General features: G+C 35.9%; 2 protein-coding genes across 4 annotated transcripts in view; both read right to left on the reverse strand.

The window, feature by feature from the left end:
* Positions 1-1,459: 1,459 nt before the first annotated feature.
* Positions 1,460-5,792, reverse strand: LOC114135834 (protein FAM3C). Its single transcript, XM_028003447.1, has 9 exons — positions 5,623-5,792; positions 5,456-5,545; positions 5,327-5,359; positions 5,090-5,213; positions 4,940-4,998; positions 2,358-2,408; positions 2,179-2,263; positions 1,970-2,096; positions 1,460-1,844 (listed from the first exon to the last, which is right to left on the reverse strand). Exons 1-9 carry the CDS (start codon positions 5,633-5,635, stop codon positions 1,752-1,754), a joined length of 675 nt encoding a protein of 224 aa, XP_027859248.1. The 5' UTR covers positions 5,636-5,792; the 3' UTR covers positions 1,460-1,751.
* Positions 5,793-22,830: 17,038 nt separating this feature from the next.
* cfap20dc (CFAP20 domain containing) overlaps positions 22,831-26,695 on the reverse strand; it is a 42,156-nt gene continuing 38,291 nt past the window's right edge. For all 3 annotated transcript variants that reach the window (XM_028001823.1, XM_028001822.1, XM_028001825.1), the window contains 2 exons: positions 24,281-24,375; positions 22,831-23,437 (listed from right to left, as the gene is read on the reverse strand). In XM_028001823.1, the coding sequence (XP_027857624.1) occupies positions 23,319-23,437; positions 24,281-24,375 (214 nt within the window). In that variant the 3' untranslated portion in view covers positions 22,831-23,318. The remainder of the gene's footprint in view (positions 23,438-24,280; positions 24,376-26,695) is intronic.

Below are 26,695 nucleotides of genomic sequence, written 5' to 3' on the forward strand. Positions count from 1 at the left end.
ACCTTCTGAGATGATTCTTCACAATCTACACTAAACATGAGTTTCGTCTTTTCTGGATAATAATGCCAACTATTCCATAAGGGATTCAATGTCCCTTGCAGTCTTGTATTTTCTCATCACTGTTGTGAAAGTGAAAACTTTTTAAGATGAAGTTTCAACATGTTAAACATTTGCCAATACTTGTCTTTGTGACACAAACATACATTAAATACTTTCTTCCTATGTCATTTTTAAATATTTGCCTTTTCAAAAGTCCCCACATTTCACTCATGTGAGAAAAGTGTTTTAGTTTTAAAATAGGTACACATGAGTCCGAAATGATTTAAGAAAAGATAATTGAACAAAGTAACTGTTTTTATTTACATTTTAATTCAAACTGAAATTTCAAAAATGATTTCTGTCCTCAATCACTTGAAAGAAACTTTTATTGTTATTACAGTAATCTTAACTTTGTGATTTCATATACTGAAGAGCAAGTCTTTGAGGTTGGAAGGACTTCCAGCCATCACCTTAATCTTTAGCTCAAGCCACAGATTCAAGCCAAGACTCTAATTTTTCCATTCAGAAACATTTGTCATGTTAACAGTCAGTAGGGAAATGTTTTAATAAGATAATGTTGCTATAAAACCTAAATCAGCCAAAGTTATGAAACATTTTGGATTTAGCTGAATGTTACAAAACACTAATAATATTTAATAGGAAAAAACTAAAATACTGCAAATATTGCTATCACACACATTTTTCCATTTTCTAGTATTGTTGAATACGGTGAAAGAGGTCTCAGTGTTAGCGTTTACAGAGACTTTCTAGATGCTCCTTTCACCCCTTCCAAATCATTCCTCTTGGAGCTCTACAGCTTTACCTGCCCCTCTGAGCACTAAATGACCCAAACCAGCAACCTATTGGTACGACTAAGGAACATATCCACAAGGCAATCACACTGAACCAACAGATTGTTTTTTTTTTTTAGCATCCTGTTTAGCATCCAACATTTTGCTTTATAATGTCCTTAAGTTTTTTCAGATGTCAAATCCTCAACTTTTTCATGTACTTTATTTATCTCACTCAGCATCTGAGAATCACGATGTCTATTATTCCCTAATCCTTCATTCTGAATCTTTAGGGTACTAACATTTTGCTCACTTGACCAAGCTCCACTGTGCCACTTATAGGTCTTCAGACTTGCATAGTGAAAAAAAAGAAAATAAGTAAAATACACCAACTGCTTCATGCACAACTGAACTAATCTCAAAAGTACAGCCTAATAACAAAAATATGTTTGTTTGGTTTTGTTTTTGGATGCAGGCAGGATCAGGTGCTGCTGTTCAAGTATTTCCAGGAACAGGACATTACCAGTACCAGTAAACATAACCATTGATGCATAATGTCCACCTCATTGGACAGGTAATTTATTCCAATCCTCCAAGTATAAAATGAGAAGAAAAAATGTGACAATTAATTCATATTGTTATTTATTTTATTTTATTTTTTTTGCCCATAAGGATTTTGTACAACAGAGGGACAGCCAAAACATTCGCCAAGTGTCCAGCATTACGTTCCACCTGGTTCATGTTTTTATGTTTTTTAATAATGTTTACATGGACTTAGAGTGGTTGCCCACTGCAGCGGCCACTATGTAAGAAAGGGTAAGCATGCATTTAGAGTGTTTTGTTTACTTCTGCAGAATAAAATACTTTCCATAGCTTCAAGTCTTTTGCAAGAAAATCTTCAAAGTCCATTTATGAAAACTTTTAGACACTTGTGGTTCTTGGGAAACAGCCGCCCACCTCCACCATCTCTGGCCATCCATCGAAAATGTTTGTTTTGTTATCATTCTCAGCTTTCTAACAGAGGCAGGAAGAGAAAAAAACACTTGTTTTATGTATTCTGCTCTGCTTTTCTGCATATTTTCAAAGTCTTTTCTGGCACAAATACAACAAATAAAGTGACACAGACAGGGTCCACTGACCTGCTCAAAGAAGCTTTTGATTTTTATCCCCGTTCTTCCAGCAAACACCCAGTTGTCTCTCTGCTTAACAGAGTCGATCAAAGTGCTTCCCATCTCGACAAACATCTGCCTTATTTCCTCTGTCATCCTGCAACAAATGAGCAGAAAAGGTTACTGTTCTGTGACACTGGATCGTTTTTAAATGTTGGAAAGTTTTGATTCAGGCTTACTTTGTTGTTGCATCATCAAAGGAGGCCACCAGCACAATCATTCCTGGTTTTATCTCCTTCAGGTATGCCAAGATGTCTGTCGAGTCTGATATGGAATTAAAATTTGGAGAGAAAAGAAACTTTGGAGCTTCAATAAAGCTCAACATTTGAAATGTGTTATACAAATTGTCATTACTTACTTCCACTAATCATGTTAAGATAGCCAAACTTTTCTACAACTCCATTCTCACCTATTTGTGATAGAAAAAAAAAACATATTACATACTAAATTAAATTATTTAGTATTTTATTTACAGTAGTGGGAAAAATAGTCTGAATACAACCATGAGATGCCACATGATTAAACAGTTTGGCAGCTAAAGTAGCCATTTCCTGTTTGACTCCATTTCATAATTAAGTTGGAAAAAGACCATTCACATCGACTGCTTGACTATTATTGGAAAGCCTTGAAGCAATATATAGTGTTTTAGAAAAGTATTCATACCCCCTTTCACCCTTTTTCACATTACAATCACAAACTACAATATATTTCATTGGGATTGTTTTGTGCTGGACTTGGCACATAATACTGCAGTGGAAGGAAAAGGATTCATGATTTGAACTTTCTTCTTATAAAAATCTAAATTATTGCGGTGTGGATATTTACACTGCCCCATAAACTTAAACTGCCCTCAGAATGTACCTACATAGCAAATAGAGCCCTCTTGTGTGCAATTTAATCTCAGCATAACTAAGGTTTTTCTGTGAAGGCCTCAAAGGTTTTGTAGATAATGTTAGTGATCAAACACCAACATGAAGATCAAGGAACACGTCAGACAGCTCAGGGATAAAGTTGTGGAGAAGTTTAAACCAACGTTAGATTAAAAGAATAACATTTCAAGTTTCAAACATAAAGTTTTTTTTCTCTTTCATCTTACACAAATGAAAAGAGAATAACACAATTACCAACATACCAAGACATTACTTAATGGCGTTGATCACAGACGCTGCAGCTCATTTATGTTACTCGTCTGTGAGTCAGGGTACCAAAATCTTTCCTCTGTCCTGGTCTGTCATCAAGAAGGTACAACATTTGCATTTCCTGAGATTGCTTAGAGGGAATCGCATCTACCAGAAGCTGTTGATAACCTTCCACCGATCCTCCACAGAGAGCATCCTAACCTACTGTACCTCGACGTGGTTCAGCTACTGAACTGAGGCAGATTAGAAGAGGCTCCAGAGAGTGATCAAGACAGTGCAGAAGATTGTGGGCTGCCCTCTGCCTTCTTTGAAAGACATTTATACTTCTTGTTGCTTCAGGAGAGCAAAGCGCATCATCAAAGACAGCACTCATCCCGCCTACCACCTGTTTGACCTGCTGCCCTCCGCCAGGCATTAGAACCAGGACAAACAGACTCAGGGACAGTTTCTTCCCACAAGCCATTATCATCCTAAATGCACCAACCTCCATTTCCCTCTCACCACTATGACTTTCATAGGCCAACAGGCAATATTACAACAATAAAACCAAACATTTTGCATGCAATAACATTTCAAGTGCAGCAAACTTTGTTATATTATTGTATTAAGACTTTTTACTTTAAATCTGTTGAAAAGAGAACTTAACAAATAACGCAGTCACAAAGTCATTGTTGAAAGAAAGTCTTCATAAGTCTGGTTTAAAGTTTACTACACAGAAAATATGTGGAGGTACTTTGGTCAGATGAGAATAAAACTAAACCGCTTGACCTGCAGACAAAAACTGATGTGTGGATAAAAACCAAAGCCTAATTCAGCCCTGTTCGCTCCGTCATCTGGCACGTAAATTAATCTAACTCATCTAATTCATCTGTACCTGTCCACAACAGTCTGGCTATGTGGGGCAGCAGGAATAGTAATTACCTCAGTCAGGCAGTGACACCAAATCCATAGCGGATATAAAACATGACATGGGTCAGATCATAAGCAGAAGAAAAAAAACAACAATGATGTTTACTTTAAAGAAATACAGTGAGGAGTGATCTGTTGTGTGGACAAGGCATACAAAAAACGGTTTAATGGTATAGTAGAAAACACATATTAGCTAACACATTAATGCCCTCTCACAGGCTGGAGTGTAAACTATAAATCTCTGAGTGGAAGGCTGTTGTTCAGCTGAGCTAAAAAATAGCATGATTAGCAGCTTGTCATGGAGGCCCAAGCAGCAAATGGACTTAGAGTTTTAACAAACCCTGAACACAATCCCTTGCCAAAAGGAATTGTAGCGGAAGTATCATTCTGTGGAGATGCATTTTTCAAAAGCAGAGTTGATGAGATGCAAGACGGAGCTAAATACAGGGAAATTCTGAAGGAGAACCTATTAGACTTGAGTGCAATAATATTCATGGATTAGATTGTCCTAATCAAGGATCGTACTACAGGAAAACTTGAAAATTCATGCTTACACACAACTTTCATTCAACCTTGGGTCTCTAGACCTGAAGCAAAATGTGATTCTATAAAACACTGACTACTTGTAAAAATATTTGGAATTTATTTCTCTTCTCAACCATGAATTACACTGTGTTGACCTGTCAAGTAAAATCTTGTGGTTGTAACACGATAAATCAGTGAGTGTTAATACTTTTGCAAAGCACTGTATTTCTGCAAGACTAAACCTACAAGCCTGAAACCATTCAGGTTAATCCTTTTAAAAACAATCAACAATAAACATTTAGACATCATGACTGTACAGAGACAGCTTATCGGTGTGCTGACTTCTATATTTATAAACAGAGTTTACCATTTACCACCACAGTGTTTAGTCCTGGTCCCACATTGTTCATAATGTGACTCATAATGCTGTTGAGACACAGATGAAAATTGATTTTCACAGCAGGGTCGCAGCTTTTGCCGGTTCAGTATGTGAATCTCTCACCACATTCATACATACTTTTTACCATCAAAGCAGATTTTTGGACCAACTACATTAGCAGCTCCACTCCAGATTTTAAAAGCAAAGTGGTCCGAGGGACAGACTGCAGAAAGGCTGCACTTTGGTACTACTTTAGCTGTGCCTTAAAATGTAAATTAGACATAAAAAAAGAACTAGGTTACCACTTTAATACAAATTGAGTATAAAACTGACTTGATTTAAAAGCCAGCAGCAAAATGTGAATTTCTGACTTACCTGTTGTGAATTTTGTGTGAATTTTATTGAACCCTGAAATAAAATAAAATTAAAAAATAGATTGTATGGCATTGGCAAGAGATCACTACTGAGCTTTAAAGATTTAAGAATAGAAATAAATCATCTCACTGAGAACATTTTGTGCCTTCTCCTGTGCATCAAATGAAGTTAGGAAAAAGATTAGAAGGAGCACAATCACAGCAGTGAGGGTCAGGAACACTGCCAAGAAAGAAGAAAGACACATGAAGATCACGAGTCTCAGAAGCAAACCTACCAGTTTTAAAATAAACCCTTACTTCGATCTTTCATTTCAGCAACAAACTAAAAGACTGATCTGTCAAAATGAATCCTTTCAGGTGTTCTTCATGCGCTCATTACGCAAATAAAACTGGTACAGTGCAGCGTTGTTGTCATCTTATCTGTTGCAGACGTTCCCTGAAAAATTCCCAGCAGCCAACTCTCGCATTTGTGTGAACAAAAAGGAAAAGAAAAATATGTCAAGGCTCTTAGAGTTACAGAAAGACCAGGACGTGGGATTAACAATACACACACACGTGTCACACCCAGTGTGAACTTGATGGTCAAGTTTCCCTTCTCAACCTAAAGAAGGTTTACTCAGGTATCAAACTACCGGGTACACTGAATCTGTCGTGCAAATAGGCATTTGGCAGCTGAAGAAAGAAAAGGTAGAACAGTAAAACGGAGGTGGAAAAAGGGGGCAAAAGCCTCATATATCAAATTGCATGGGTGGATGAAAAAAAAGGGTTTAAAGAATCATTGTAGCAGTTGTCAGAGTTTTCTATTTGTATGTAAATTTTTGTAAAACCAATATCTGCATAAAACAGCTCACACACACCTAACTGCATATAACCTCTGGAGACTACAGAAGGAAAAAAACAATCAAAGGATTAAAACCGAGGCGTAGAAAACACATTTCGTGATAAGAAACTAAACACAACATGGAATCATATGTGAAATTAATTACAGCAAAACAATAAAACTCAAAACATGGCAGTGAATGTGAGATCTATGCTGGCTGCTATGAAGGTGGAGTAAATATGATAATGTATTATGACATCATGTTAGTGTTTAAGTTCATGGTTTTGATTAGAACCAACATTGTTAATGTTGTAATCCCTGTTGTAGCCAATAACATAATTCCTGCCAATAGCATAATTACTCAGCCATTTTAAATGTAATAAAGCCAATAGTATAATAAGATTTTTAAACCAATAATGAAATAACCTTTCGCCAGTAGTGTAATAAGTCATTATGTTAACGTAAAAAAGCATTGTATTGTACTGCATTGTATTGAAAATGCAGCAGCTGCAGTCAATAAGCATCTTACATTAACAAGACAGAATTTGTTGGAAATAATAGTTTTTTGCAGTGAAGCTCATAAAAATAGGCTTGGTGGATGACATAAACTTCATATTCATTCGTCAAGGTTACATACTATTCAGCATTCAGTCTTTTTAATTAACTGTAATCCCTGTTGGAGAACCTTGTGTTGTACAAATGGTTTGAAACTTTTTGGTCATGTATACACATTTCTAGGGAGATTTAATTAATGAATGTGAAGTTCATTTGGTATTTAAATCTCAGTGTAAAATGTCCTAGAATGTAGGGAGAGATCATGTGACCTACATTTTTAAATTATCTTCAGAATATTGGCCAAAAAATGTAATAAATTATCATATTACTGGGGAAATGTTATCACCCTGTTGGCCCTGATACCTTATTACAGGAGTGGCAGGTTATTACATTATTGATTGCTGCAGTTCCCTGGACGTGTGGACTTCAATCGTATGAGTTGGAATCAACTCAAATCTGAGTAACACATTTAATGACTCCATATTCGACTCGATGATATCCCAAAAGACTTGGAACATGATTTAGACTTTAACACCTGTGACTTCCCTTCATGTTGAAAATTTTCACAGATATACCTTAAACATCTTTTGAATCGACATTAATCTTCATAAACTGTTAACAAAAACTATCCAGAATCCCTCCGTCTGACACAACATATAGTGAAGTTGCAAAAGAGAAGCATGAATAGACACTATATAGTGTAATATAGTCAATAGACACTCTATTTTGCTCTATGGCTTTAGAGGAAACAAATAAAAGGTCATTGCATTTGTTTACAGAAATTATGAGGTAGTTAAACAGAAACAAAATATGCCAAATGTGTAGATATACAGGCAATGATGTCCAACTTTGTTCAAAATTTGAATTTACACAACGAATGATTAACAGAGCAGTGATGGCTGTCTAGTCAGCTTAAAAAAGAAGAAAGACATGAAATCCATTGGTCTTACAGGCTAATCAATGTCATTTTGATTGGTTGTTTAAAGCATGGAGGCTGAAAAGTAATTTGAAATACCAGAACAAACATGTTGGGTGTTTCCTTCTCAGTTCTTGGTAACAATAAAAAACTCTTTAAAAAAGTAAACAGTGGAAACTTTAAAATAATTAAAAAGTAAATAAGCTCACCAAGATTTAAATAAAGTGAAAAGAAGCAGATATTTACATTTGTGAAGCTTTGATAATGACATGTTAAGTTACAGTGCAAAACCCAGATAATCAATGCAAAACAAAAACAAATCATCCTTTGGAGAAAATAATTCAAATTGAAGTTTTCATGCCAGCTTCTGTTGCTTGTGAAAGCATTATATATTGTCAAAGCCATTGTTTTTATTTCTGCAAGAACAATTTGTTCAATTTAGACAAAACACATAACTATTTACAGTGTCCCTTTAAAAAACACAGAAAAAGTAAATTTTTGTAAGAGAGATTATTTTAATACCAGTTTAGACTTTCTCCTTGGTCATGCTGAGCCCGGTTCTTTCAGGTGTTTCTTCCTGTTAACAAGAAGTTCTTCCTTTCCACTGTCTCCATGTTCTTGCTCAGTATGAGGAATTGCTGTAAAATTCATGACTCAATGAAAGTGACTGGGCTTCCTTGGCTAGAAAACCTTTTATCAGCTGATATTATAAACTGAATTTGAATTTATTGTTTTATTTTATTTTTATTTACTATTTCTGTAATCTGTTCAAAGAACACTATATAGTGTAATATATACTATTCAAAGAACAGATTACAGAAAGACAATTTTAAACGTGCAAAGAGGCATAAGAATGACAGCACAGAATGTAAAATGTAAATCTGTAACTCCAGATGGCAGGGCAAAGAAAGTTGTGTACAGATGGCAAAATACTGGAACAAAAACTATATGCAGACAGCGAGGAAATGACAGTGTGTGCAGACGAGGAGTACAATGTTTTTACAGAAACAATTGACAGTCAACATCTTGTTGAAGAGTTGAAACACACTACCACAAAATGCAAAGTGATAAGAACCCAGTTTCCAATCTGCTCATAATAAAACTTTGGTGAGACTTTCTGACTATGTCTATTTTCTTTATTTGGAATTTAAACAGTGACAAGATTAAGTGCAACATGTTTACTTTTGGAGTTCTGTTATTATTGTTGGGTGCCAAGACTTTTCAAACAGATTAATATCCCATCCACTTGGATTTCATTCTCTAAAGGAGCCAAGCTGGTGGAGACACACACCCAGTGCTTTACGGCTGTAACTGCAGTCTATTGCGAGTTAACAAACTCTGGGTGACTGAATGCTAATATACGGCACACTTTTCAGACAAGTTTGTGCAAAAAAATGTTGCAATCCATTCATAAGACTTATAGTTTAAAATACCCATTGAGTTGATAACATAAAATTTCAGTGCAAGACACTGACATTTTTGAGAGTAATATAATAAATGTGAAGAAATTCAGAGTGGCAAGAGTGCATTTGCAAAGCACAGTACTTTAAGTCCAGCTTTGCTTCTAACATTTCCTGATGTTTTAAACATTTAAAATATCGCTCTCTGCAAAGGCATGCTGCTATTTTCTTACTGCCATTTTAAACCCATGAAGATCAACAAACATCTGCCTGATTTGAATCAGGTGCTGACTCGTCTTTCCCATTTTGAAGAGGGTCTCATAGAAATGTCTCTGTGTCACACAATATTTATACCCCAGGGAAAAAGAAAGTCACAGATGGAAAAGTAAACTACTGTTTCGAAGAAGATTTGTTTTTTTTAATCAGAAATTAGGTGTCACGTATTAAAAAATATATATATAAAAATATCATTTTTTCCATCAAAAACATGCACTTATTTTATGTGTTGGGCTGTGCAGTTTGAAACTGTGGTATTGCTATAAATGTTGAATTTTTTACGCATCTTTCCCAGTAGTGCCAATACAAGATCGTAAAACACCCTAATAAAAAACAGGAAAAGCATTCGCTATTGTGGACGTGTTTAGTTACTCTTTAAAGAGGCTAAATATGCCAAAAATATTTTCACATGTACACTTTTACAGAAAACATAACCACATTTGGCACTTAGAAGCCGTGTTCATCTTTGATCTGAACAAAAATTAAGAGATTTTAATATCATACTGGAATATCAAAATCTGACATAACACTATTCCAGGAAATAAGTCCTTAAGATTGTGCCATTTTTTGAAATTTAAAACCATTTATATTTGCTAACACATTAATCTGTGAAATTGCCTACTCTCAATCCTCAACAGAGAAACGCTGGTCTTATAGAGAGGCACTAAGGGTGCATCCTTTATTTAATTTATCTTTTTGACTGTGTTTTCCCTCGTGTAATCAAGTTCCTTTCTGCAATGACTACATTTTAATTTAATATTTAGTTTTATATCCTAAAATTAAAATGAGACAAAATTAAGGTGTAATACCAGAGAGAATCAGAAGGGGGCCCTTGTGTACTGCCAGACTGGTCTGGGGGAATTCAGAGAGTCAAAGACAATAAAACTGTGTAAAGAAATGTCAAATTCTAATTAAAATTTGAAGAAGAAATAACAACTGAAAAGTGAGACAAAAAATTCATGATCATTAAAAAAACATTTGGAATACTCTCTCATAAGGAATATAATTAACATAAAAATTTTGAAGTAAGAGCAAGCCAAACACTATTGAGCACAGTTGAAAAGATAAATATGTTTAATAAGCAATGCAATATCTCAAATAATTCACCAATGTATAAACGTTTAGTATTCACATTATTACAATAATTCACATCCACGGTTAAACAGAAAAACAACATGACAAACCCAATAAAGAAGAGACAGAAGACCTCAGTGTGGTTTTATTTTCTCATTTGCTGATCACATGGACAATGAGCGAATACAGAGTGTGAAACAAAACACAGTGAAGCAATTTCTGATTAATCATTCATTATGAACTGCCACCGGCATCCCGTGACACTCACCACATCACATTATTTGCTCCAAACTCCCCGACAGGTGCAATTTCTTTTCTTCTCCGTTCTTCTCTGTTGGATAAGGTGTCAGAAAATGTTATGCAAAATCCCAATGTCCATTTAAAAGTCGCTGGGCTCGCAACTGTGCAGAAAATTTACCTGTAGTGGGCTAATGAAAGAAGAGTAGTTTCAAAGGGGAATTGGCCAGCTGGCAGGTGATCACCTCTTAATGTAGCTATTTCTATCTGAAGATCATAAAAAAAAAAACTAAAACATCTAATTTAGATGCAATAGTTTGGGAGAGATGCTAATTTTATTTCTGCTACAAGTTATACATTTGTGATATGTAACATTGTTTGAATTTAAAATATTCAGTTTTAGCTTAGCTTATTAACACTCCCACGGAAATACTGCTGATTTATTCACAGGACACATTTTACTGTACTTAAGCTGTATTATTTAGTATCAGTTTTGTCTGGTATCATTTGTCCAAATACAAACAACTGATCAACATTAAATAGACACCAGCATTGTTTTCAATTCTTTTCAATCAAAGCACTGAAGACAAATATTTTTCACCGTAAATATATTTCTAACTGGGGGCTACTGACATTAAATTCACATCAAATATTGGAAATAACCCAAATAATTCCCAGAGATATCAAAGCAAATTACTTAATGTGTAATAAAGTGGAACGTGATTGAAAAATTATTGAACACATTAAACAAAGGAAAAAGCAAAAAGCCACAGAGAGCCAAGAAAACAGCTGACAGTATTTATAAAGCAATCCTGCTCCCCATCAGTTCAAAGTAGTATCAGCTGGGTTAGTCCTAAGTGATGGTCTGTAAACATGTTTCCAATTACCAAGGTATCACAAAAGCATCTTATCATGGGAAAGAGAAAAGAGCGCTCTCAAGATCGCTGCAACAATATTATTGCAAAGCATACTAGCTGGCTCTGGCTACTGACATATTTCTAATCTTCTGAATGTTTCAGTGAGAGGTACTGAGGCCATAATGCAGAAGTGGAGAGAACATAATTTGTCCACACTGAGAACCAGCGGTTCTTCACAAGATTTGCGACAAAGGGGATAAAATGATAATCATTTTCTCACATGGAAAATTATAAAATGATTGTCCATGAAAGATTCAAAGGTCTTTGAATCTTCAGAAAGATTCAAAGACCACTTGCAGTAAGTTTCAGAAATACTTGGAACATATGGATTTTTTTTCCATGAATGCAACATGCAATACACAGAACAACAATCGCCTCTATGCATAGTCACTAAACAAAACTCCACTGCTCAAGAAAAAGGATGTCAGCATTCATGTTTTGAAGGACAAGTGACAAAGACACCATATGAACAGGGAAATGTGGGGCTGGGATCAACACACTGACAGACTTGAAAAAGTGCCATTTTAGAAATTCACTGATGATCGAGAACACAGCCAAGGAAACTCAATTGGTTGCAGAGAAAGAAAATAAAGTCTCTAAAAGGACCGAGTCAATCACACAATTTCAATCCAATTGTAAAAGAGTGGAAAGAACTTTAAAATCAGAGATTAAAGATAAAAACTTAACCTTAAAGATTTGGAGAGTTTATGACTTAAAATTACATTTGTGGAATACAAGGCATTGGTTTTTCAACACTGGAGACTCCTGAAGTTGCTATTACCAACCACTGCATTTCTATCTATCTAACACGTTTCCATAAACTTGTCCAATAATTTCCCTTGAGTTCATGCATTTACCACACTTAGGCTATGGAGTAATTTGTTAAAAATCGTGAACTTTGTGTTTCTGTGTGTGAAAATCAAATGCTTACAGACATTTGGTGTGAATTTTATGTAAAGACCCCAATAAGAAAAGCATTTATGAAGATAAACGTCAACTTGTTCAGCATTTTTTTTCCCCATCATGTCATAAATCATCAAGGTTAAAATGTTCCTTTGATAAAAAACAATTGTACCCTGATGTGCACATAGGGGAAGGAATGCCAGTATAATTTACAGATCATTTGTGTTAAGAACAACTGAGATTTTCAACACAATGGCTTAGATCTGAAGATTGATTCCCTCTGTGTGAGATGCAACCCATGTGATCTGTGAGGTAAAATTATCACTCTTTCCGAAGGAGTCTGGTGGGTTTGAAGAGAGCAATATAACAGCCGCCTTCCTGTGAAACTGTGAAAATAGTCTAAATGTTGCATACTCTTGAAACAGATTATAATGAGCCATTTAGCCCATTACGTGATTTTGTTTAATTTCCTTACTTCTTCTGAAAGTGAAATGTAAAAATGATGTTATTTTGCATGTTCAAGTTCGAAACACTTATGTGTAGTACACGGTTGTAGTGATTTAAGTGAATAAAGCACGTTTTGGGTTTGACCCCAATTCACAGCAGAAAATTGCTTTGTGGCCATGCAGGTAATCCTGTCCGCTTTTCTTAGACTTGAGGTGTGCAAACGGCGGACTACTCTCAGAATTTATATAAGAGATAGACAGACGTGAAGTGACAACAACAGGGATTTAAAGTGTTATACCACTGATGGAAGCTTCTTCTACAATATAACTGCCTCAGTGATATAATAATACTCAAGAAACGGCAGCTTCTCTCTATTAACTAACAAAACAATTTCTTCTAAATTTATTGAAGGCATGTTTAAGGTATGAGCGTTTTAATGATTGAAAACTGTTTGAAAATTGCAGGAAAGTATTCAGTTATTTATGAAAAACCTTTTACCTTAAGATGTACCAGTAGACCATTCAAACCATTATCTTAATTTCCCCTATTTTTTTAAAAATGGGGGGGGGGATTCATTAAAAAGTCCAACATAAAATATGTTTTAAGTTCAGAATACAAAACTATTCACTTTTGTATATTTTTGTCATAAAACAAAACCTGTCCATACATCTGGGAGGAATACACATAGTGAACATTGTCTACCACAAATCCTGGTGCTGACAACACCTACTCTGATTTAACATCGATTGTTGGTACATATCTGTTTACCAAAGCAATAAATCAATGAGGTAGAGAGGTTATGTGTCCTGAAAATCAAAACGCAGCTCGTCTGTGGCCCCGGAGTCCATTTTGTAATTGTTTTCTAATAAAACTATGATAGCAGACATCAGTACAGGAATAGTTAGTAAGAATGGCAAAAAGGTACTCTGGCCTTGAAAAGTAGTAGTTTCAAAACAACTTGGTGTATTACCATCTTTATTAACAATTAATATATTTTTTAAAAAATGCATTACTCATACCTAATATCCTTAGCTAATTTCACCAGAGTGCTGAGGCCATTTACTTTTCAATTTCCCATTTAAATTAAGCTTGCGGTGTCTCTTTCTGTGTGCTCTCAGTTTCAATATGACAATTTGCAAAGCAGGAATGTTGTCACAGTGTCTACATTCATCTTCAATAAACAGCTTCGGTGTGACAGTACAGTAGGCAAGATGCTGAAGTCTAACCAAAGATAAATAACTCCAATAACACTAAAATACATAAAAAATAAATTCCCTGGTCAACAGACAAATGTTTTAATTTAAAAAAAGAAAGAATCTGCACAGTGGAGTGTTACTTATCTCTTTTTCACAAAAGCAGAAAAAAAACAGTCTTGTTGTAAGCGGATGCCTACAACAAAAAATGTGCAAAAGTTAAAATAATTTGAGTTGATGAGCAATAAAATATTAAAATATGTTTCTTCTAAATCAACTGTAGAAATAAACTCACAAAAAATACAGGCAGTCTGATATTTTGCCCATCTTCCCTGCCACCTCTGATAATAAATATTTAATTTATGTTCTATTGTTGCACATTTTAGAAGAATACTGACCATGAAAGACAGAGATGGTGCCTTTAGTTTCTTTAAGCCCTAGGTTATGCCTGCAGGAACAACCTTCACCTATCAGAAGGTCCTACAGTAGCCGGAGGTAAAAACAAGGTCAAGGATTAATGCTTATCGAAAGCTCGGTGTCACTTCAAAGGCGTCAACTTGAGCTGTATCTGTTCTCTGATAGAAACTGACTAAACTCGTGGGAGTCTACGATGCAACTGGGGATCAATACCTCACATCAAACAAAAGATAAAAGTCTGGGTGGAATTTAAATAAATGATGACTACACAGGGCAGGTGAAACAAGTCTATTATCTGATCCTCTGTAGATCAATCAGAAGGTGTTGGTAAAAATTAACTGACCCAACTTAAATCTCAAAGAAAATAAAATACTAGATGGTTCCAGCTTCTAAAATACGGGAGTTTGTAACATAGTCTCGTCTTGTTCTGTATTGAATCTCACATTTTAAGATGAACAGCAGGAAGTTAAAATGGTCGTCTGTAAATAATAGTCAGCTGCAGGCCTTTGTACCGCACAATCTGTCGATAATGAACTCCTGTCCAGTCAGTGCGGCTGCGTCCCAGTTGGAGATTTATTCTAGTAGCTCCTGTCACAAGACAAGAAAAAGGGAAGTTGCATGAGAAGAGGAGGGTTACGGCTGTGTTGACTTGTGCTGGGGGACAGAGAAGAGTGAAAGCTACAGTGAAAGATGCCACAATGCACTGACCTCATCTGACTCCTCTCCCACAGTGGAGGGCCCCCTGTTGCCATCTTCCTCTGTCACCGCCGACTCCTGATCCTCCATGCGCCTCAGCAAAGAGTATCTGTATGTCGCCTCACTGGAATGAAGTTACGTGACAGTACAGGCTGATGAGTTTCTCCTGCGTTAATGGTTTAAAATAATCACGCCACGGCTCATTAATCAAGCCTGCTTACTTGACTGGGAAGCAGTATTTTCGGATGATCAATACGGCAGCAGCGACTGCCGCCGCGCAGACCAGGATCACCGATGCAATAATGCCAGGGTGAAGCCTTAACCCGGCCTAAAAAGACAAATGAATCCAATAAGATGTAACAGTGGGGTAGTTAAAGAGCCCATAAACCTAACAGCTCGGTTCATGATGTGTAGCACAGATAAAAAGGAAATACACGCAGGAGATATGACAGCTGAACAGCCATGGGTTATAAATCATAGCGAAAGCTCCGCAGCAGGGTTGTGAATCTCTGAGTAAGCACAAAAAAAAGTGACACTTTCTTAGACCATCACTAATCATACAAATCATCTATTATTCCTTGGTGTGTTTAAAGCAAGGGCTGTGCATGGGATCGTTTTGTAATGTGGACTTTGTGAGTATTAGGGTTTGCAGCAATAATTAGAAAGCACAGCGAGCGTGACCAAAGCACAACAGACCCTGCAGGAACAATTTATCACGTGTGGTGCCGTCAGACACGAGAAACTGTGAAACAAAGACGAGGCTGGATGGAGGTATGACACTTGTAACGCATCACTTAGCGTTGTTTTTCCAATTGGTAGTGTACAGTGTCTTGGAAAAATATTCACACCTGTAATGAAGAAGTCTTAATTAGTGGGACCAAATCCAGAATGGTAACTTGTACAGATCTTTGAAAGAACCTTTGAACTTTTTAAGCACTGCACTTAGTAATAGCACTCAATAGCAATATGCACACTAGAAGTTTTAACCATTTATTGAATATTTCAATAATTAGCATGTAGCCTTTTGTTCCAGGCCCTGCACAGCTGCTCCTCATTAGGAAGAATGGTTGTCTGTGAGGAGAAAAGAATTGTTACTTGCAGCAAATAAGGTATAGTGTTTAGAAAAACCCCAGACAAATGTTTGTGTAAAGTCTAAAGGTAAAAGGGGAAGTGCAAAGAAGTTGCTTAAAAATGCTAGGATGTGATTACTCACCTGTCTTTTCTGTTCCTCTCCAGGGTGTTAAGACAAATGTTTCCCCGGAGGTCTGGAAACCATTTAAAGGTTCTGAGAGAGGCCATGGAATATGAGAGTGTGGGAAATTTCTGTATGTGGGTTTTATTGGCATTTCCATAAGGATGATGAGATGCAAGAATAAAATAAAAAATATTTTAAATAAGTAAAAGGTGGGATATTCATCAAAGTGTATGCTATGTTTATAGATGGAAAATGCAATTTGGTAAACTGAACCAAAGCATTTCCACGTAATGTGTTCAAGGTGATACATAATGTTAGTATTCTTCCACAAAAGCGTTTTGAAAGAAGGCAAACAGATATCAGTTATGATCAGCCCACAGTTTATTGTATTTTTTCTTTCTTTTCCATCATTACGATATCCTCGCCAATCTCTGTGAGTTGTGAAGAGTAAAACAACATTGCAGTAGCTTACATAAATATATTATTGGAAAGCAGAGTTTTTATGAATATATTTTGAAATGGTACAGCCAATGTTGTAATGTGGTAGTGTGATTTTTAATTCATTGATATTGTACATATTGTCAAGTATAATTCAGTATATTGCGCAGATCTAGTTTTCACCTGAGATGAGAAACTCTTTCAATATGTCTGCTTTGTCAGACCTGACTTGTGACTAATAATTCGCTACCAGTAATAATGGCAAACTAATAGTTAACTAATATTAACTAATACTAAATTAATATTTATTACACTTCACAACAATGATCCATTATATAAAATGTTAGTAAAACATACTGACATTTGTGGTTGAAAGGTAAAAAAAAAAAAGAAGTTATTTGTAAAGTACTTGTGTAAGATTAACTCTAGGGTACAATTTTATCTCTACAGGCATTCAGACAGAAAGTTGTAGGTACTTCAGAGATTATATTCTTGTCTAAACATACGTCCATAAAGCTTTACCATTTATCAATAATTCATCTGTATTTGCAGACAAATAATGGGGGACAGTAAACTGTGAGTATTTACCAGAAAACAAATTAGAAACAAATGAGGAACTTAGTGCTGGTTAAACATTACTTGATGTGTACCCTCTAATTCAATTGTGTTAATGTTAGGCTAATGGTAAGCTAATTAAAAATGAAGAAGAACACAAATTAGGAATTAGGCTTGATAATTACTTAAACCAAAGAGCTTGCATAATGCTTTCGAATGGATCTGGACAAACTAAGTACTATCTTCCTGCACTCTAAGTAATAATATATAACTCTGCAAAGTCCTGATGCATACTAAGCAGTCCTTCATTACATCACTGATAACTTGGTCTTTAAAGCAAAGTGCTGAGTTAGAATGAGAAGCTGCTGTACGTCGAACCTTACATCATCATGACTGATCTACTTGTTAGACTGCAACTTGTATCTATAATTTAGACTCAACAAGTAAAATATTCCAATGCATGATTTAGTTTTCCCTTTTAGGTCTTGCTAATTTTGTTGTCATAAAAGCTGCTGATCAAATCATGATGAAATTATGCTGTTTAAGCTTAGTCAGCGAGGCCATGACAAGTGAAGACATGGATTATTGGGATTTTATGCATTTTTAGCTGTAACGAAGCAGTTGTTTTTCGCTAAAACACAAAAGAGCGCAAGGAAACTTCTATGTTGCGCCACTTCAGTTGAAGGGGTCAAAAATAAGGATGAGTATTCTCCGGAGTAATGAATTACTTGGTAACAGTATTATCAAGAGAAGAAGAAAACACTACTGATGTAGGGGTAATTATTAATGAGTATCATTAATACTTAAATGCTGCTCAACAGTAGAGTTAATGAGGAAGCTTACATAATGGAAGTTTCACATATTCAAGTAGTAATCTTTACTTAATGATTGATTAATTTATTATCTTCTCATTAATTTCAAATTTACCTTTCATAGTAAACCTTAACAGAGTATTTATCACCAATTCTTTAATTTGTATAAATCGTTGCTTATTTTAGCAACACATTTACCAAACATGCGAAGAATTAGAGCTTTAACAAAAGTAAACAAGCAGCTGCACTTCCTCATTTGAGGCTGTAACTTGTAATTCCTACATCAGAGTCAGCTAAAGTTGCTGAGAGGATCACAGCACTTTCTGTTTCTGCGCCTAAAAATAAAACTACATTTAATAACAGATCAGTCAATCAAACAGAGAGGACAATGACAAATCGGCGTACGATCGAGAATATTCTGCGGAAAGCCTCCTTGAGGTCTATTTCCCCTTCATAGACTGTGGCCTTCCTTTCTAACAAACGACCTATACAGAATTCAATACCAAACACTCTACTTATGAATTTAACGACAAAATATGCACGTCATTTGCTTTCAGGAGGAGGTCAAGACTTTAAAAGATGTACCTGTTGCCCTGACATCCTGGAGGACTTCAAAGTTGGGTTTTAAAATGTTGTCATCGCGATGTAGTCTAACTTTTTCAACAGCGAAAGAGAACGACGTTCCAACCGTTTTTTAAAAAGTGTAAAACTAGCTAGCAAAAATGTTTTCTTTTAAAGTCTACACGTAACGTTTTCGAAGCCAGCCATCGTTGTTTACTTCCTGGTTCTGGTCGAGGATCTCACCTGTTGCCACGCCCCTTAATGACGCCAGACAAGTTACTAGGTACAGACGTGCAGCTAAAAGTTTTACTCGAGTAAAAGTAGCTTTACGTCAATATAATTTTACTTAAATAGAAGGAAAAACATAAGGGTCCCAAAAAAGTGACTTAAGTAATAATTAAAAAGTATTTGATAAAACAACAATGTTGCTTGATCACAACATATGATTTAATTTGCTAAAAAGGGTTTTATTGAGACAAATTGGCTACTATAAATAAGCTCAAATTCAGATATTTTATAGGATAAAAAAATAATGACTAAAAATAAATATAATCCAAACAAAAAAAACTTCAAAGAAACACATTTCCAAATTTAATTTTGCTCACAATAAAAGACTTTTTAAACCAAAACGTAAGTAGTTCCTATTAGACCAGAGTATATTTTTTAATAGATGTGTGTCAATGTTTGCTGAATATTTGGTTGAAACATTTTCAACAAAGTAAATAATGTAGCTGGAAATCTAAGTTTCCTAATCTCACAGGTGTAGACTTGTCCCATTGAGAAGATATACCATATACCATATACTTACTTGCCCTCTAAATGCCACAGCAGACTTGGCTGACAGAAAATAACCTGAGATCCAGGAACGTTCTGTCCAGGCCAGGATTCTTACATCCTGTGTGGGTGTATCTGTGCATTGTTGGTCAAAACATGATTGTTCACTATCCAGTTAATTGACCAGAAGTTAGTACATTAGCCAAAAAATATTTTACAATAAGAGTTACTGCAAATAATATTCAGGAAGTAGAAGTAATTAAGTACTGTGCAGTAAAACTACTCTGAGAAGTACCCTTTGAAATAGAAGTAAAATATAACTGGGCGAATTCAAACTCATTATTGACCTTCGGAACCACTTCAGTTGAGTTTTACAAGTATGCCACCATCTATGTATCATCTATATGATACATCTATATTATCTATATGTTAAACAACAATACAAGAAGTACCAAATACCAAATATCTAAAAAAAAATTTGCAAAACAAACACATGCAATTAATTTTCTGAAATATAAAATCAAAACAGTTCAGTCCTTTAGACAGATTCAAATTCATTAAGCTGCATGCACAATTAAGTCCTAGTTATTACACAACAGAGTCAAGTTTATTTTGCCAAATAGTAAAAACGTTTATTATCACAGAAACCCAGCAGATTCCATCAAGTCGTGAATGTATGAGCATGTGGTTGTAATCTGGAACAGAAAGAAACCCGCAGCAGAACCCAGCTCAGTCTGAACACCCATTCATCACAGTCATACAAGCTCACAGAATTATGCAAGTGGTTTCACTTGTAGATGAAAATGTTGCCATTTATCAATTTTAACATTTAACAATGATAATTAGTCAAGTGTTTATTATGCATTGGTGCATGGTAGTTCAACATTACATTTATTATATTTCCAAATAATATGTACCTGTTTTTGTAAGTACCACTATAGGCAGTCAAGTACCTCCAGTGGCAGCAGTACCACAGTTTGAGAACCATGGAATATCATTATAATGACCCCCAAACGTATGCTTGAAATTAAGGAGGCCAAACTCACAGGTAATCCCTGGACATATCCCACTCAGTCATGAATTATGATATAAAACATTGAGATCATGTTTAAAATGTATGACTTGTAGTTAATTTATGACGGCTCCTTATGTAACATTCAGTGTCTTTTTAACATCCATGCTGCAGCACAATTTCCACTACCTGTATTTTGTAAGTTATGAGAGCATTAGAAATCAAAATTGCTGAACTCTGTTTCCAAGGTTTTGTTAGAGGTCAGGACTATTAACTTGAAACAATGAATTATTAAACTGAATATTGTAACCTGGATGTTGTGCTGAATATATTTCTAGTTGGAAGTTCACATACAGTCATTATGGGCATCAAAGTCATTAAACTGGATCTTTTAATAATGGATTTTACCAATAATATTACGGTGAAATTATTATACAGCAATGATTTTTAAATACAGGAATTAGTGTGAATTTATTGTGGGTTTTTATTAATCCACACAAGATAAATAAAAACAAAACAGGCAAACAAAAAGCTTGTAATCATTAACAAGGTTTTGGAGTAGATGTTTGACCACACTTCTTATCAGAGATAGTGGAAATAATTTAAACAGTGTGGTTTTAAGGCCTGCTCCTGTTCATTTTAAATATAACCTCTGCTTTCTCAATCGGGTTAAGGTTAGTGCTTTTCCCAGAGCACCTTAACCTGTTTTTTTTCTCTACAAAAAATTTTTTATTTTACACATACTAAAGATCATTGAATTATTTGTACACCAAGTTGTTTCCCAGTTTTAACTCAGTTTCCTTCAGATACAAGCAAACCGTTCATGTTATTTAACAATGCAAGAAATGCCAAGTTCAAAGCCTATTAATTCCACAGCAAAATGATTTTGACATTAATACTTACTGATAGGCGGACCGATAGTTAAAAGGCCTCCTCAAAAATTAAAGAGGAATTGAAAATTGCAGCTGCCCATACGGACAAGTCAAATGCATTCTGGAGGAAAGTTTTATGATCAGACAAAGACAAAGCTTGGCCCACTTGAACAAAATGACAGGAACTGTGTGAGGAGACAAAGTAAGTTTTTCAAACCCAGAATGACGTACAGTACTAACTGTAATGCATGACAACTTAGCTGGTGCTTTTCACCAAGTGGATGGAATCCTAAAACAGAGAACTATTACATTTTTCAATCTCACTTTAAATCATCAACCCAAAAGGTTAAAACTGTTGTTGGAGAACAATAATGATTCAAAAAACAAAGAATAAAGCTGGGTTTTAACAAAGCAGGTTGATGATTAAGATTGTGGAACTACACCCACCTCAACCGTAATGTAAATTAATGAACTTAGTAAAAATGCCCGGTCCGTGCCAGGAAACGGACAAATTAAATGAGTGCTTCCATTTCTGATTACAGGGTTTAGACTAGAATATTATTAAATTATGTAGCTAAAATTGCTGGAATAAACCTGAAGGACTTTACTGACATGTACAAGACTAGACCAGCTCTAAAGAAAAATAGATATTAGAGCAGTGGTGGGCAACTCCAGGCCTCGAGGGCCGGCCTCCTGCAACTTTTAGATGCATTTCTACTTCAAGACACCTGAATCACATAATGAGGTCATTAGCAGGACTCTGGAGAACTTGACTCCACTTAGGAGGTGATTCAACTATTGGATTCAAGCGTCTTAGACCAGGGAGACATCTAAGAGTTGCAGGACACCGGTTCTCGAGGACCAGGATTGCCCACCCCTGTATTAGAGCAACAGGATCACCTTCTCAATAATGACTTCCAGTTGCTTTCATCTGGATGCTGGTATCTTCTTCCTAGGTACAGAGCAAACAGATTAAAAACTCACTTGTTCTTAGAGTCACAAAGTTGCTTAAAATAACAATTGTGCACATGCTATCACTTTCTACTCAAGCTTATTGAATGAACTGAAGTGTATTTAGAACAGAATAGATAAACATTGTTTTTTTTTTCATTTTTTGATTAATTTTGTGCAGTAATTTTATCAGCCACAAAAATGGCGAATCAATACCCCATGGCTTCAGGTGTGACAAGTGTTGTGGGGCGGGGGGAATTGGTGAGACCTGCCAGTCTAATCAGCAGCCCACCAGCTGCCACTCCTAGTTACAGCTAAACACCATGAAAAGAGCCGGGAGTATCTTAAATCCAGTTGAATGTATTAAAATCAATCATCTTTCATCTCATTCTTGTATTCTTGGACAGCTCTGACTAATTAGAAAGAAAACAAACACAAGAGACCGGAACCACATTTTTCAAATCAAATTTATTTCAGCTACTAAGAAAACATCAATGTATTTTGATGGGTTTTTTTTTTTTTTGCATACATTCAGCTAAAAAAACAAAACCTCAAAAAACCATAAATTTTTTCACTATTTAAATGTTAAGACACTGCAACGTTAAAAAGAAGCGACGGCAAATTCTTTTAGAAGGTTTCCATATTAACTTCCAAGCCAAGACTTATGAAAAGCCTGTCTTTGTCATCAGAAGTGAATGAGCCCTCACTTGCAAAAGGCCATGTGTTTGATTTAGAGAGTTTTCCAATACCTTACAATCTAGCATGACTAACCACACATGGCAAAACAAAGCTGACGTTAGTTTCCAGGAACAAAGGAGCAAACACAGGAAGGGGTTTTGGTGAAAAGGGAATTCACTTCTGATCAATAAAGCTCAGCTCAAAAAAAAAAGAAAAGAAAAAAAAAGTAAAATCTCAAAGCAATTCATCTTCTGTTAATGTGATTTATTCATTCTGATGGTAATGGGCTTTGAGTTAAGCTAGTTCATAGTACTTTCCTGACTCAGGATCAAAATAGCAGTTGAGGCAAGGATCATAGAGGAGTTTCAAATATTCATCTCCATTCTCCTCTTCTTTCACCATGCTACCCCCTCCTGTAGTAAAGCCAAGAAAATCACAGTGAAAACCTCATATTTAGAACATGCAAAATGAGACAAGAAAGCATTGATTAAAATCACGATTGCACAGATTTATTTAGTTTTTTTTGTGTGTATTTTCAGTAGCACTGGAGTGCCAGATGCGAATAAAGGCCTACTCTGTCAATTTTTAATAGAATACAGCTTGTATGGTGACCTTCAGACCCAGGTGGATTTAAAAGTTTTCTGCCGCTGCCATTTTTTCCCTAATCAATCAAGCCCTAAGACACCCAGACGCAGAACCAAATTATGAAGCCGTAAAGAGATTCCCTGTAATCCCCCACTACCTTAAAGTGCAGAAACTGAGCTGTTAAACTGACAGGCAGTTAAATGCTAAAAAGGTTATGGAACGCATCGAGATGAGCATTTTATCTTATTCGAACGTGGGCAACAATAATGAAAACTAATTATGTGACACGTTGTGAGAGTTTTAAAAGTGATGTAGTAAACTGGAAAGGTTTCATCAGTTAACCTTGCGGATGTGTCTGGGGGGGTACAGGCCTGTAATGAGCCTGTCTCTTCTGACCTATGGCGTTATGTGAAGGACAGAGAGCTCCACTCATGACTTCTTTTTTTCTTAGGCCTAATTAGATACACTTTCAGTTGCTGTCCCATCTTCCTGCTCGCATCCTTGAAGGAAATTTAACATCTCTGAAAGCTCTTTCAGCAGCGACTGTTTCCATTAGCTGAATGCTTTCGTGTAACTAGTCTTAAAGCAACAGACTGTTTGCCATCTTCCCTACTCCCAAGGACATAAAAGGCAGAACGGGGGTAAAAGGACTAAAATGAAGGTTACCATACCTCTGAGTAGACTTTCCCAATTGTTCTCTGTGTTGCCTGACCTTCTCTGCTGGCTGGGAGGCATAATAGGAGGGCTGAGCACGTCCATCCACTCTCTGGGGAAAAGACCATAAAGCCAGACAGTCATGACAACACATACCATTACACTCACCATCTTACCCCATGACATTTTAACAATGGAGTCCCATCATCATGCACTCTCAGAAGCCCATCTTAGATTCCATTGTCCTTGAGCCACTTCTCCCGCAGCCTCGCAGATTTACCTGAAGGATCACTTATTAAATTCTGACTCCAGCTGCGACTTCCAAGCATCATCACATTGTGACTACGAGTCAGGGTCCTAACCTCGCCTGCTTCTGTGGGAGCATGACTTCATTTCTCCCCAAATGAGTGCATCCTCCCCATCCGTGATGTACGCAGGGTACAACTATAGATCTTTCACTTACCAGTAAATGAAAACACTGCTCCTTTAGCACGGCGTGAATGATTGCAGCCAGGGAGGAAATATCGCAAGATGAGTTATTACTCGGAAGAGATGCAAGATTCATTTGTTAAACAGCATCCATAATCATTTTTGGGCTATACATCAGTTGTGCAATCAACCATTAACATCTTGCGCCTCTGGATAAGAGCAAACCAGAGCATATTTAATGTGGAATTACAGTATAATCTTCTGCACAATATTCGCCTGGCAGCAGGAGATTCAAGCGTTTGCCTCTGGTTGGTCTGCCTTCTCATCCAGAAGTGCAATGTTTGCTGCTGTCGCTCTTCCTGAAAACAGTTCATCCACTTAGAAGGCAAATTTTTCATGGTTTGTTTACTGCTATATTTTACAGCACACTGCCAGCAGCATGACATATTTAAGACTGCTGTCAATTTAAAAAAACAACAAAACAAACTATTTTGCATAAATCCAAAGCAGATTTTTAAAAAATCTACAAAAAATTAACAAAGCAGATTTATTATTACAAAATTTTGCCTGATTAATGGCACCATAATGATGCTAGTTTATTTGGTAATTACAAGAAACAACTAAAGCAAACATCCATCAATTTAGACTAACAGCTGCTAGAAGAATCAAATATCTCAGATTCAGTTGAATCCTTTTACAAGTCTTCTATGAGCATTAGCATTTTGTCCCTTCCTTTTTCTATCTTGTGCCTGGAAACAAACCATTTTGTATCTATGTAATTAAGCTATAGTTTAATAGTTTATTATTCATTGTAGTAAAGAATTTTCAGAAATAGTCATTAAAAAGTCCAATCATCCATCCATCCATTTTCTTCCGCTTTATCCGGGGTCGGGTCACAGGGGTAGCAGCTTCAGAAGGGAGGCCCAGGTCATTAAAAAGTCTCACATGTAATTATATTTATTCTTTCACTCATGCCACAGTGCAGGTATTGCCCTGATCCTCCAGGCAAGACTTAAGATGGATGGCAGTCATAACCATAATCAAGAAATAAAAATAATTAAATTCAATTTATGGCTTATAAACCTTGCATGAACACTCTATTCCTACTCTTTTTGGTTCTGATCCTCATTTGGGTCAGTCTTATAAGGCCTAATAAATTATGACCTCAGGTAAAGCCATAACACAAAGTGACTTCCTGTTGGTAGAAATCATTTATTGGTCACATAATGTAGATTTTTTGATAGAAGTCTATGACTGGATTCTGGAAGACAAAAGCAGGCACAAAACAAGCAAATGTTCATGCATGATCCGGGCAAAATGTCCTGCAGTGGAGGACATCATTTATATCCTCAGAAAGGTTTGGTACACCGTTGCAAAACTGCAAAGGAACAAAAAAAGTGAAGAGGCAACATCACCAACACCAAAGTAAGTATTCTGTTGAATTTATATAGTTTTATATCTTTATAGATATGACCTCTCCATTTATATGAAAATGAATAATTTTATTTTTGTTCGAATTCCTTTTAAGCAGTTACATAAGTGAACTGTTCTAAGGAGTTGATTTTTCTGTATAACAGAAGCATTTACCTCTTTCCAAAAACCACTTTGACTGTTTGATGGGCAGGAACATTGTATAAAAGTTAATGGAAGCAATTTTCAAGGACAAGGGTCCCTGCAACCGAAGTGTAAATTGGACCTCAAAATGTTAAGTGGGACTTGGCAAGAGTGATTAAATTCTTGGAATTTTAATTTATTACACTCCAAATACAGGCGTGGGATAAAGAGAATAATTCCTCTTCATTTAACGTGTGCAGGTACACTGCCTCTGCAAAGTTATTCCGTGTATTGAAAATATGCTTTCCAAATAGCTCCCAGAAAAAAAAATAGACTGTTTGCTTTACACCTTCGCAACTCCACTAAAAGTTCAAACTTGTATTTGTTTAAATATCTTGCAATTCTAATTTACATTTAAGTATTGATCTAATATCCTTATTTGCATTTTC

This window comes from Xiphophorus couchianus, chromosome 20, assembly GCF_001444195.1.
Source record: "Xiphophorus couchianus chromosome 20, X_couchianus-1.0, whole genome shotgun sequence".
Lineage (NCBI taxonomy): Eukaryota > Metazoa > Chordata > Actinopteri > Cyprinodontiformes > Poeciliidae > Xiphophorus > Xiphophorus couchianus.

Excerpts from the sequence above, each read along its gene's own strand:
- LOC114135834 (XM_028003447.1), bottom strand. Across the intron at positions 2,409-4,939 it reads AAACACTGTGGTGGTAAATG|GTGAGAATGGAGTTGTAGAA; the intron begins GTAAACTCTGTT and ends TATCACAAATAG. Across the intron at positions 1,845-1,969 it reads TCAAAAGCTTCTTTGAGCAG|AAAGCTGAGAATGATAACAA; the intron begins GTCAGTGGACCC and ends TGCCTCTGTTAG.